The sequence below is a fragment of the Filicampus tigris genome, chromosome 9, assembly GCF_054856515.1.
Source record: "Filicampus tigris isolate MCC_2025a chromosome 9, RoL_Ftig_1.0, whole genome shotgun sequence".
NCBI lineage: Eukaryota > Metazoa > Chordata > Actinopteri > Syngnathiformes > Syngnathidae > Filicampus > Filicampus tigris.
The window spans coordinates 3009695-3022358 of NC_141225.1; the positions used below are offsets into that span (position 1 = coordinate 3009695).

General features: G+C 39.9%; 1 protein-coding gene across 2 annotated transcripts in view; it reads right to left on the bottom strand.

The window, feature by feature from the left end:
• The window catches only part of LOC147141662 (receptor-type tyrosine-protein phosphatase gamma-like), a 458048-nt gene that overhangs the window by 56659 nt on the left and 388725 nt on the right, over positions 1-12664 (bottom strand). For both annotated transcript variants that reach the window (XM_086039819.1, XM_086039820.1), the window contains one exon: positions 10766-10950. In XM_086039819.1, coding sequence (XP_085895945.1) covers positions 10766-10950 — 185 coding nt within the window. The remainder of the gene's footprint in view (positions 1-10765; positions 10951-12664) is intronic.

A 12664-nucleotide genomic window follows, 5' to 3' on the forward strand; every position in this document is an offset into this window, starting at 1 on the left:
GTTTCCACTGGTGAGGAACAGTGATCAACAACACACATATGTAGAAAGCTTTTTGTCTATCTAGGGAATGAAGTATCAAGTCTACTCTGCTACCTTCTCCTAGAGCTCTTTAACAATTTTCATAGAACTCCTGGAGCATAATGGACGTTTGATATCGAAATGGCTGTCAGATGGTTATATAATATATACATTTGTTCATTTACAGTATTTTTTTTCAGCGCATCGCACATTATTTTGCCTTCTGTATGAGTTCTAGCTGCTAATGGAAGACAAATAGGGATTTAATTTAACATTGCAAAAGACAATGCCATGCCACATTCTGAAACTTTTACAATAGTGTGGCTTTGTAGTAAAACAGCGGGAGTACGAGATTGGCATGCCAGCAGTCCAGACCTGTCTAGAGACCTGTCTTATATTGAAAATGTGTGCCGCATTATGAAATGAAATATGAAAGTTGAAACACAGCATTCTGATTAATATTGCGTTTGTGGAGTATGAGTTAAGCAGCAAAATACACCCCTTTTTAGCCATCTAAGGGGGCGGCCATTTTGTCACTTTTCTGTCCACTGAAAATGACCTCACAACTGCTCAGGTAACAGGTCAGCTGTGATTGGTCGTTACCTAAGTCCTGATTAGTTGTGATGTAATTTTCAGTCGACAGAAGTGACAAAATGGCCGCCCCCAGAGATGGCTAAAAACGGGTGGCTCAACTCTTATTCCACAAACGCAATATTTATCAGAGTGCCTTGTTTCAACTAGTGGGCTTGCATATAACATATTCTTGAAAAAAAATATGTGTGGATTGACTTCCCCTTAAAATGATTTGTAAATTCAGAAGTCATGGGTTCGATCCCAGCTCCGGCCTACCTGTGTGGAGTTTGCATGTTCTCCCCGTTTGTTGAGTATGTTTGCAAAACGCTTTTGTACATGCAACTTACGTGAACGCGCAGTTTTTTTCACCAACCATTCTGCCGATCGTGCCCATCCTGAACCGATGCTTGATCCTTATTAATCAAAGATGATTCGTTCCACCAGTGTGTACAGGTACGCAAATGCGCGTCGTGACGCAAATGAGGGTTCGCATCAGTGATTTGTGTTGCGCATGCGTACCTGTGGACCAGTTATGCGCACCCCTGCACATTGTATTGTTTCGTTTACTCATACCTCTATGCACATTGGACAAGGGTGTTCTTTTACTGATTTACAGCAAGCAACGCACTTTGACTTGTTTTGCAATTACTTTAGTCAACTCAAGAAAAAATACAAGAAGGCTGTTTTTCTCTCAAACTATTACATAATCATCAGAAACTATTGTTACGTACAAAAAAAGACACAATAATACCACAGTGAGTATACAGGGTTCCACCCAGTGCAATATTAGCATTGTGGGTGTTGGTTGTGGCTCTGCCTCGGGGGAAGCGGCTTCAGCCTTCATGCAGCTGCCGCTGTGCTTGGAGGCCGGAATTTAGATGGTGAACAAGCCGTGCAATTCTTTTTTAACTGTGATTTTAACTTCACGGCTGGATACTATAATCGTGTGGATTTAATCAACATTAGATTACAGTACAAAGTGACCCCGCACTTTCAACATGCTGGACGAGATATCGGGACCTGCGTGCATTGTTGTCTGGTCTGGCAAGCACTACAGGCGGTGGAGGCACTGAAGGCAAAGTAAACAAAAGTGGAACTGCCGAAATGGGGTAACTAAAGACAAGTTTACTGCATGTATGCGATCCTGGTCCTCAACAGGTAAGGCTAAGATAAGATAGGATAAGTGGTTCAGAAAATTGATGGATGGGTGGATGGCAAACGCTGACGCTGTCTCATTACTGTCATAATTAATACTTGTTGGACTACAAAGGGCCATGGCTGGTTGAAGTGCAGCTATGGTAAGTAATATTTTTAATTATCTATTTTATTTGGTCTTTGAAAATGTTTTCACATGAAAATGACCATTAGCACTAAGGTAAATGCAGTACACTGACGAAAATGAAATATCTATCATGAAGCCGGTCGGCTTCTCTACAACCAGGCTAAGCAAATTTTCTGGGGGGAACCCTGCAGTATGGCTGATCTTTCCACGGTAGTTTCCTATATGAGCCATTCTACCGAATTGGTTGAAATTGCTGGCCCGCAATGAAAATCAAATTTTAAAAACCAATGGTGGTCAGACCTTGCATACTTAGTAATATCTTGTTATGATCTATTTTACCACAAGGCATTAATTGAGATACTATTAAACTGAATGCATAAAAAAGGTCATCTTTTATATGTCACTTCCTATTGGGAGGTGGCTGTCCCAATCTCTAACTCCTGAATTTCAATTCATGAAAAAAAAAAAGAAAAAATATTTTTGCCAATTTACAAAATGCTTTACTTTAATAGAACATTTGGGTTGCTTTTAAATGTATTGTGAAAGATTTACATTGATTTTGTAGATTTTTTTTACAAATTGGAAGTTTTTATGTAAAAAAAACCTGTCCCAACTTTTCATATCACTACCGAAACGCAGAGTATTTGTCTGTACGCAAGGCTTGGTTTTAGCCACATCCCCAGAAATTTCACCAGTAAGAGATATTACCTTCATGTTCATCACTGGCCACATGGCGAGCAATTAGTTGACAGCATAATTAAGTTATGTGCCCTGCAAAGTCTGAAAATCAGCATGTGGTTTTTAGGACTGTCACTACCAAACACCTCATTTTGGCAATAAATTGAGCACTTTTGATTTTAATGCTAAATGATGCTCAAAAGTGTCTGTGGTAGCCACATTGTGCCTAGCATTGTTGAGTATTGTCAACAACTATCATAAAACGGCACTACCAAAACGATCAATGAAGAAACGTTTCGGTAATGACATAATGGTTTCGGTAGTGACAATATGATGTCTATTTTTGAATAAAGTAAGTTTTAAATAATATATTACATAGATACATATGTCATACATAGATCTTTCTGATTTTAACTATATTCTATTCCATATTTTATCTTAATTTGAAGGGAAAAACAAAACCAAAACAATCACTACCGAAACATACAGAAAGGTTTCGGTTGTGACATAATGGTTTCTTTAATGACAATATGATGTTTATTTTTGAATAAAGTAAGTTTTAAATAATATAATACATAGATACATATGTCATACATAGATCTTTCTGATTTTAACAATATTCTGTTTCATATTTTATCTTAATTTGAAGGGAAAAACACCAAAATGCCAAAAAGCCCAACAGAGACAGAGTACAGGAGAAGGATTAGAATGACCCAGTGAAATCCAAAGAATATTTAAGAAAGGAAAGAGAAAGAAATAAGAGATGGAAGGAAGAAGGAAAGCTTAAGTCGATTAACTCCAACCCCCCGCAACCCTGAGTACAGCACAAAGCAGTAGAAAATGGAAACAAATAATGTTTCATTAGTTATAATACACGTTAAAAGTTAAAATATAGCAAAAGTAGTTAAGTGATTACAGTGCTACCCTCACACAAAGTATTACTGCAACAGCAGCAACAATATGGGCACAAATTTTGCAGTCACTACCGAAAAAAATGATGTTTTAACAAAAATAAAAAGTATTGAATTATCAACCAACAATTTTTGATCATGATTGTTTGTTTTAATGAATGACTTTTGAAGTCAATATGATCAACTTTCTACATTTTACAATGAAAAATAACATACATTTTGATTTATTTCGGAAAAACGAATATTAAATTCTATTTTTTTTCATTTGTTCTTATACTTACGTGAATGTGGTTTCTGCATTAACGTGGAAATTTGAAAAAATCCCATATTCATACATCATGCTCACACCACCGTGGCACCGTGCACCTGTCCCTAATTTAGGAGTGAGAAAGTTGGCAACCCTAGTCTTGGCAGCCCTATGTCCTACTCAATTGAGAGCGAGGCCTGACCTGCCTGTCCTCCTATCAAGTGTAACATTATCAACCAAGTCAATCTTTATTTGCCCATTTCTGAAAATCTGTCTGTGAGCACGCCGTTACCCAAAAGCGGGGCTAAATTAACATCACATGCCTTCGAGCCAACACCATGATCGGCAAGACTGGCCCAGGTTACCAGCCGCAAGTTCCACGTTGACACAGCTGCCACTGCACAATGCCAATGCATTATGTCAAAGCCAAAAGTAAGCATCTGCAGCATTAACACAGATTTGCAATAACTAACAACGTTACCAGCATTGAATTAAAAATATTGTTATATTAATGATGTGGGCGTGTGGGATGTTTGTGTTTGACTATGTCATGCGCTACATTAATTGACACATACAGTTTGGGTTTAAAGGCTGGAACAGTGTTGAAGAATTCAGATTAGGTTTAAAACAGCAATACTTTTGTCAGGTTCATCAATTAGACATTTCATAACACAACGCCAATGAAGAGGAAGACACTCAGTTCCTTGTTACCAGCTCATGAGTAGAGTGGAGAGAGAGCACCAGTTTCTGCTTCCCGCTGTCCTGCTGTCCTCGTGAGGAGAACGCCTCATACGTTCTAACTTTATCTCTCCGTAACCTCTCTTTATTAACTTTCAGGATTCCCTGGCTATATGGGTGTTTCCAACCTAAGGGGCGGGGAATTTATGCAAGCCATTGGAAAACACTTGGACTTGTTTCTCTATGTGTGTGTATGTGAGTGAAAGATTTCTGCATCCTTGCGTCATAATTACACCAAAGCATTACATTGCAAAAACATTCAGTCACATCCACAACCTTCTAAACCTTATAAGATGGTGTCAAAAAGTCTGCTATTGATAGATATGAAAGCAGAAGCAATTTCTTCATTGCGAGCACATACACAAGCGGAAGCAATATTCTTCTTTGCAGGCAAATATCACATCGTTCTTATATTTAGTTTACAATACACATATATATTGTAAACTAAATCACTCAAACATATGTTCATTTAGCATAATCAGTAAATGTGGGATAACTATTTTATAATTATTCCTTCAACTTTGTTTTTTACAAACAACACTTACTTGGGGTGTGGGAGAGTGGGTTTGTGCTTGGTGATGTGTCCAAGCGCTTTCTTTGTCCCGTCTCAGATAAACACACATGCTTTTTCACACTCTTGATTTTTGTTGGAAAGCAAATAGGATGTGAAACGTGATTGAATTCTTATCTTTAGGGGCTTTTAGCAAACACATGCCACATACATTTAAGACACCTTGGAACCGTTTTGAAATGTAAAAAAAATATTTTTTCTTAATTTCTGCTTAACTCTATTCAGAGGTCACTACAGAAAACCATCCTCTCCCATCTCGCCCTCTGCTTTGCATCTTCGCCTCCGTTTGCAGCTATCTGCAAGCAAGTCGTTGCTAACCACATCCATAAATCTTCTCTTCGGTCCCTCTGCCTCCTACTGGGTGGCTCAATTCACAGCATCCTTTTACTGATTTAGCCATTGTCCCTTCTATGTGCAAACCATCTCAATCTGTCCTCTTTAGCTTTGTTTCCAAACCTTTCAGTTTGTGCTTTGCCTCTAATGAGCTAATTCCTGATCCTGTCTATCCACATCAGCCCTGAACAAGAATCTCAGCATTTTCAATTCTGCCACCTCCAACTCAGTCTGCAGTCGTTTCTCCAGTGCTTACTTCTACCTCTCCAAGGGTTTTCTTCCAACTGCTCCCTACTTTCTCCAAAGATTACTGTCATTTGCAGACATCAATCCATGGAGACTACTGTCTGACCTTATCCGCCAACCTGTCCTTCAGCAGAGCAAACAAGGAAGGACTCAGAGCTGATCATTGATGCAGTTCAACATCCACTTTCAAGTTTTCTGTCACACCTCACCACTATCTTACCGTTCCAATACATGCCCTGTTCCAATTCTTCTACCACCCCAGTTTGCCTCTTACAGTACTACATCCATCCTAGGCTATTTCTACAAAGTAAATCCACAAAGAGTCAATGCAGCTCCTTCTGACTTCCCGTGTACAAAACTGGCATCTGCGGTCCTCTTTCTAGGCATGAAATCATACTATTGCTCAGGTATTTCAACTGCGTGAAGTTGGCCCCACATCGCCTCAACTACTCTTTCCCATGTGTCCATTGCATGGCTCATTAATTTACAGCAACTCCAACTTGCGGGTTCTTGGCACTTCACAACTGTTCCACATATTCTCATTCTCTAAAATCCTGTCGAATAATCTTCTCAAAAATATACACTTCACAACTGTTCTAAATATTCTCATTCTCTAAGGTCCTGTTGAATAATCTTCTCAAAAATATACATATGTATATAAATCCACTGCAATCAACCCTTTGCACTTCCATACTTCTCAAGATATCACAACCAACTGACTTTCCGGTCTTCATCCCCCTCAGAGTTTTTCTCACTTCATCCTTTCTAATCTGGCCAACCACCTATTTCAGTTTCAGCCTCCTCTGTTCTCCTTTCTAATTCATTTTCCCCCATTCAACAACTCCTTAGAGTACTTCTTCCATACTTAAAAACCTTTACACACTCACCAGTACATTTCCATCTGTCTTCATCACCCGATCAACCTGCTGCAAATCCTTTCCAACCCTATCCCTCTGTCTCATAAATCTGTGCACTACTTTTCTCCTTACTTTGTGCCCAACCTCTTGTACAACTCATCATGAACTTTCTCGTGAGTCCTCTCCTTGTGTTCCCTTCAATTCACTTGTTTGTTATAATTAGGAAATAAAATGTGACAACCGAAAAAAACCCCATGTATTCAGTTATATTAAAATGAGTTATCGACACATATTAGTGATAAAGCTCAGATGTGTCAAAAGTCGTTCATGAGGTCGGTGGCTCTGGAAAAAAATGAGCACCAAACAACCTCTGGTGCTCATTTGAGGACCATGCCAAAATATTTATGTGCACCCCTGACTATTATCCCTGTTTGAGTTTGTATTAATGCTTCCAATTTTTATGTTACCTCATAAACCCTGGACAAAACACAAATTAATTAAAGTTAAATTAATCTAATTAATTAGTTTTCTTAAACTTAGAAGGTTAAGTCTGCAGGTTTCTTTGTTGCAGTTTTAAACAACTTGTAGCTAGCTTTTATTTTTGATTAGCTAGCATTTATTTTGTTTTCAAGCATAAACCTTCAGATTCCCCGTTGCCCGTATTTGTTCTCTATAACCTAAATTCGAAAAGGAAAACTGATGTTCCAAAGGAGCATTCCATCACACCTAAAAGAAGAATAAATAACGAATCAATAAATGCTCTTAGGAGAATTCTTGAAAACCACAACTGGAAATCCCTTTTGGAAGTAACTGAAGTAGAGGCAGCTTATGATGGATTCTTAAAACATTCGAAATGTAATATGATTTACATTGCCCTATAACAAAAAACAAAACAAAAAAGAACGACAGAGACTAAAATCAAGTATAAAAGATATAAAACTAAACTTACAATTATAATAAGAAATTGTAAAAAATAGTATTACAATGCCTTACTGCAAAAAAATAAAGACAATATTAAAGGCCTATGGAATACTATTAACACAGTGATAAGAAAGCGACCTAATACTTCTTTCATACCAAATACATTTGTAAATAATGGTAGGACAATAGGGCGGCACGCTGGTCGACTGGTTAGCACGTCCGCCTCACAGTTCAGAGGTCGTGGGTTTGATCCCGGCCCCGGCCTCCTTGTGTGGAGTTTGCATGTTCACCCCGTGCCTGCCTAGGCTCTCTCCGGGTACTCCGGTTTCCTCCCACATCCCAAAAACATGAATGGTAAGTTCATTGGACACTCTAAATTGCCCCTAGGTGTGATTGCGAGTGCGGATGTTTGTTTGTCTCTGTGCGCCCTGCGATTGGCTGGCAACCAATTCAGGGTGTCCCCCGCCTACTGCCCGAAGACTGCTGGGATAGGCTCCAGCACTCCCCACGACCCTTGTGAGCATAAGCGGTATAGATAATAGATGGATGGGTAGAACAATAGAAACTATCAGGATCCTCCATTTGGCAGGATATCGTGATCATACAAATGCTCTGTTTCTCCAATCAAAAATCTTAAAATGTAGGGACCTAATAGAGATTAGGGCAAGTTTACTTATCCTCAAAGTTAAATTAAATATTCTCCTCGAACATATTAATAAAATGTTATGTACAAGAGAAGGAGTACAATCTAAGATGCAAAACAAATCTGAAAACAAAATACTCTAGAACTACTCTAAAAAGCATGTGTATGACCAGGTATGGAGTCAATTTATGGAATAGTCTAGATCAGGGGTCATGTCATGTCATCTTCCAAACCGCTTATCCTATACAGGGTCGCGGGGAGTTGCTGGAGCCTATCCCAGCCGTCAATGGGCGAAGGCAGACTACACCCCGAACTGGTCGCCAGCCAGTCGCAGGGCACACATAGACACTGTCACTGAGCGGTAATCGATCCCACGCTGCCCACACACAACTCAGGCGTGTGTACCACTACACTATCAGCGGACTAGATCAGGGGTGTCAAAGTCAAATGGACAGAGGGCCAAATAAAGAAATTTGCAACAAGCAGAGGGCCGGACTGCTAGAATGTTCATTGAAATTTTTTAAAATGACCAGACTGGATCGGGTCCTTCGCGCCTGCTGATGATATCACGCTTTAGATTTCTGTAATATATTTCTTTGCCTCTGTTTGTCTCCACTGTTGTGTTTTTATCTTCGGAGTTACTAAATAAAAAATCAAATAAAGTACATTACTGCTACTTTTGCGAGGCAGCTCGTACGTCACATCCGTTTGCGTTTCTCCTGCTAAATTGGAAACTAATTTATGGTTGACTCGGGCTGCAAGATTGTATGAACTGTACATAATGTGAAGTAAAACGGAGAGAATCATATGATTGGTATGAAGTCATGTCATCTTCCAAACCGCTTATCCTATATAGGGTCGCGGGGAGTTGCTGGAGCCTATTGGTATGAAGTCATCCAATGCATATCTATTAGTTAACAATATGGCTAAACATTACAATTCACTGTATTAAGCAATCAAACAGCCAAACAATGCATACAATACACATTAACACGTTTCATCACTGGAATAGTTAGCATACTAGCCGAAATAATTAACTAGTGTTCATCAACGTGACATCACTCACGAGAACATATTTAGGGTATTATGTACAGCAGTTACCTGACACGAACCTAAATGATTAAAGTCACCTTTTAACATTTACACACAACAACAAACGTGGTGAAACACGGGAAATCTGCAACTACTGAGTTTGCTGGCACGAACAAACTACTAACTAGCTTTATCGAAGGAGGAAAAAAGAAAAGAAACCACGTCTCTCGCTATCAACACTTAGCGCTCGGGGAGCGTTCAATGCCTGCTCACAGTGTGGGACATTTCAGTACTACGTCGAAACTCAATGAATTTATCAAATGCCACCAATTACTAATCATAAAACAAAGTGAGATTTCTAACACGAAGTACTTCTTAATCAAATGTGTTTTAGTCCAAATAACTTTTCACCACAATCCGATTCTGTAAGCCACGAAAAGTGACGTGAAGTCTTCAGTCGGCACGTAGACGACCGAAGGATGATCCTCGCAAAAATAGCGGTAATGTTCGTTATAACAACAGCCAGCCAGGGGGTGGCAAAGATAGATGCAATGAAATATATTACAGAAATAGTGTAACGAATTGGGTTACATGTGTTCTAGTCGAATTTGTTTCTTGCCAAGTGATGTTGTTTCCCAGGTTGATGAATGCATCGTGCGGCTCGCTGGATGGGAGGGCATGCGAGCGAGAGTAGCGGAGGACGAACAGGAGAGCTGTTGCTCTTTTTTGACTGAACGGTTGTTGTACTGTATTGGCGTCGGCTGCGGCCCTCAGTAGCCGGTTGGAATAATAAAAACATGACAATTAAACTACGTCTGGGTTCTTGGAAGATGCTACAATATATTTGAAAGCGTGACGTCATCGGCAGGCGCGAAGGACCCGATCAGATCTGCTACCTACACCGGCTTGCTGCGGGCCGGATCTAATAATAAACCAACATCATCCCAGGGGCCGTAGAAAACCTTCTTGCGATATTAAAGCCTGTAACAATCCAGGGGAATTTAAAAAGCTATAGAAATGCTACAATATGCAGAAATATGCAGAGGAACTAAAATAGTTAACACCTGAGCATAACATAAAATAAATAAATAAATAAATAAATAAAAAATTAAATGTACTTCACGTCGCTGTGGAGCTTGCATTAAAAGCGCATGAACAATTAAAACAGTGTTCACTACTTCATTCAATTGTGGTTATTTTATACAATTAGAAACCACTGAAACTGTGCTGTTCATTTTTAAATGAGTACACTATTTGTGCCATTTGTCTCATGACATGCCATCATGACGTTTGTGCCATTTGTCCCATGACACGCCATCATGACTTTAGTTTTCAATATCCTTAAAGTATACGACTATAAAACAGTACGCCAAATATATCGTTCTTCAGTTTGGTCGACCATAAACGAGTACATCATGACATTGTTTTCAGCAACCTTGAAATTGTACCTTGAAATTGATATTGTTTTGTGTAAAACAAGGGGTAGAACTGTTATAAGTTCATGAACTTCTACCTGCCCCCTTTGAGTACTGCCTTGTGTTTCTCCTTCTGGTAATATTGTTTTGTTATCTATTTTTTATGTTACTCAAATAAATAATTCTGAACTGAACCGAACTGAACAGATTCCACCTTTTAATGCAAATGCAATGTTTTTTTTGTTTTTTTGTACTCATGCACATAACATAACACTTACTCACACATCCACACAGACTTACCAGTTTGTGTTTTGCATCAGTGAGGTGTGTCTCTTCATAGCTGTCATCATGAGCTGTCCAGCTGTAGGAAACCAGAAAGTGGAGGATAGGTGGGTGGTAGATGACCTCTGGACGTGCCCAGCGAACCATCAGGGCGCTGACATTAACATGTTGAACTTTCATGTTTACAGGAGCACTGCTGCACACTAGAAGGAGGTGACAAAGAAAAGTACACAGTGGAGTGTAAACATACAAATTCAGGATAATAAAATGTTAGGATGTCAAACAGTAGCTTTTGATGTCAATAAATCTCAGTTTACTGCCTAACTCTGCCGCGATCCTTGGAAGACGTTACTATATTGTTTTCAAAATACTGTTTTGTATAGCTCGGCAGCAAGCCTCGATGTATGCAAGATTAATAAAGTTACCCCTGCCGTATTTTAGAATCACATAAAATGTTGGAGGGGATTATCTGAGGCTACACACATTTATGACGGGGCTATAGAATAACCCCCCCCCCCCACCACCACCACCACCACACACACACACACACACAGCACCCCGGTGTAACACTATCCCTGCTAAACGCAAGCTGTGAGAAAAATGTCACCCCTCTGTTTCCCTCTTGGCCATTCGGATGATGTCTCACGCCTGATGAGATGCAGTACAGTGGCTATGCCAGTGTGAAGCCCCTATTGAAATGCTTGCTTTCACATCAGACTTTTTTCCCTCTCTCTCTCTCTCTCTCTCTCTCTCTCTCTCTCTCTCTCTCTCTCTCTCTCTCTCTCTCTCTAACTTTTCTCACAAGAGACAAGGAGGCACTTTCAGGCGAGCCCCAGTTCACCCGTTGACAGACTATACCACAGTATACAATATTGGAGAAATATTTTTTTTTTTACATTGTCTGATTAATTAGAATATTTGGTATTGGAATGATCCAAAAGTAACAAAATATTCAAGTTACATTACTTTAATAGTGTGGTACTTGGATTACGTTACTAATTGCATTTTTTTTAACAGGCAACTAGTAACTACATCGAAATGCATTTTAAAAGTACATTTCCCAACCCTGCCTATAGCTCCAGAGGCTGGGATGATGCTACACAGGGCCTATGTGGGCGGTGGGCTATAGCACCAACAGTAATCTGTGTAACCCCAGTTAAGTCCCTTCAGCATTTTATTTTATTTTCTAAACATCCATCCATCCATCCATTATCTGTACCGCTTATCCTCACAAGGGTCGCGGGGCGTGCTGGAGCCTATCCCAGCTGTCTTTGGGCAGTAGGCGGGGGACACCCTGAATTGGTTGCCAGCCAATCGCAGGGCACACAGAGACAAACATCCGCACTCACAATCACACCTAGGGGCAATTTAGAGTATCCAATCAACTTACCATGCATGTTTTTGGAATGTGGGAGGAAACCGGAGTACCCGGAGAAAACCCACGCAGGCACGGGGAGAACATGCAAACTCCACACAGGGAGGCCGGAGCCGGGATCGAACCCACGACCTCTGAACTGTGAGGCGGACGTGCTAACCAGTCGACCACCGTGCCGCCCTATTTTCTAAACAATATTTCAAAATTATTTTCCAGCCCCTCGATGTATTGGTCAAGACCTCCTTTAGCCCCCGGCGAAGAAAAAATCCTGGAGCCGTCCCTGAAGTGAGTACTACAAAGTACATAGCTCCAAGTCTTTGTGCATGTTTTCAATAATTATCTTCAAGAATGTTTCATGTATTTAGAAAAAAAATCTTTATGCACTTGTCAGGGTCTTTAAGCAGGTTGGTAAGGAAACATGTTGTACTGAGGTTAATATTTCTTTGACTTTTCAGGAGAAGTGGAAAATGACTGTAATCAGGCGTTATCATCAAGCATGGTTTGCCTCAATGCAGCAATGCAGTTAATTTAAAAATGGGTTG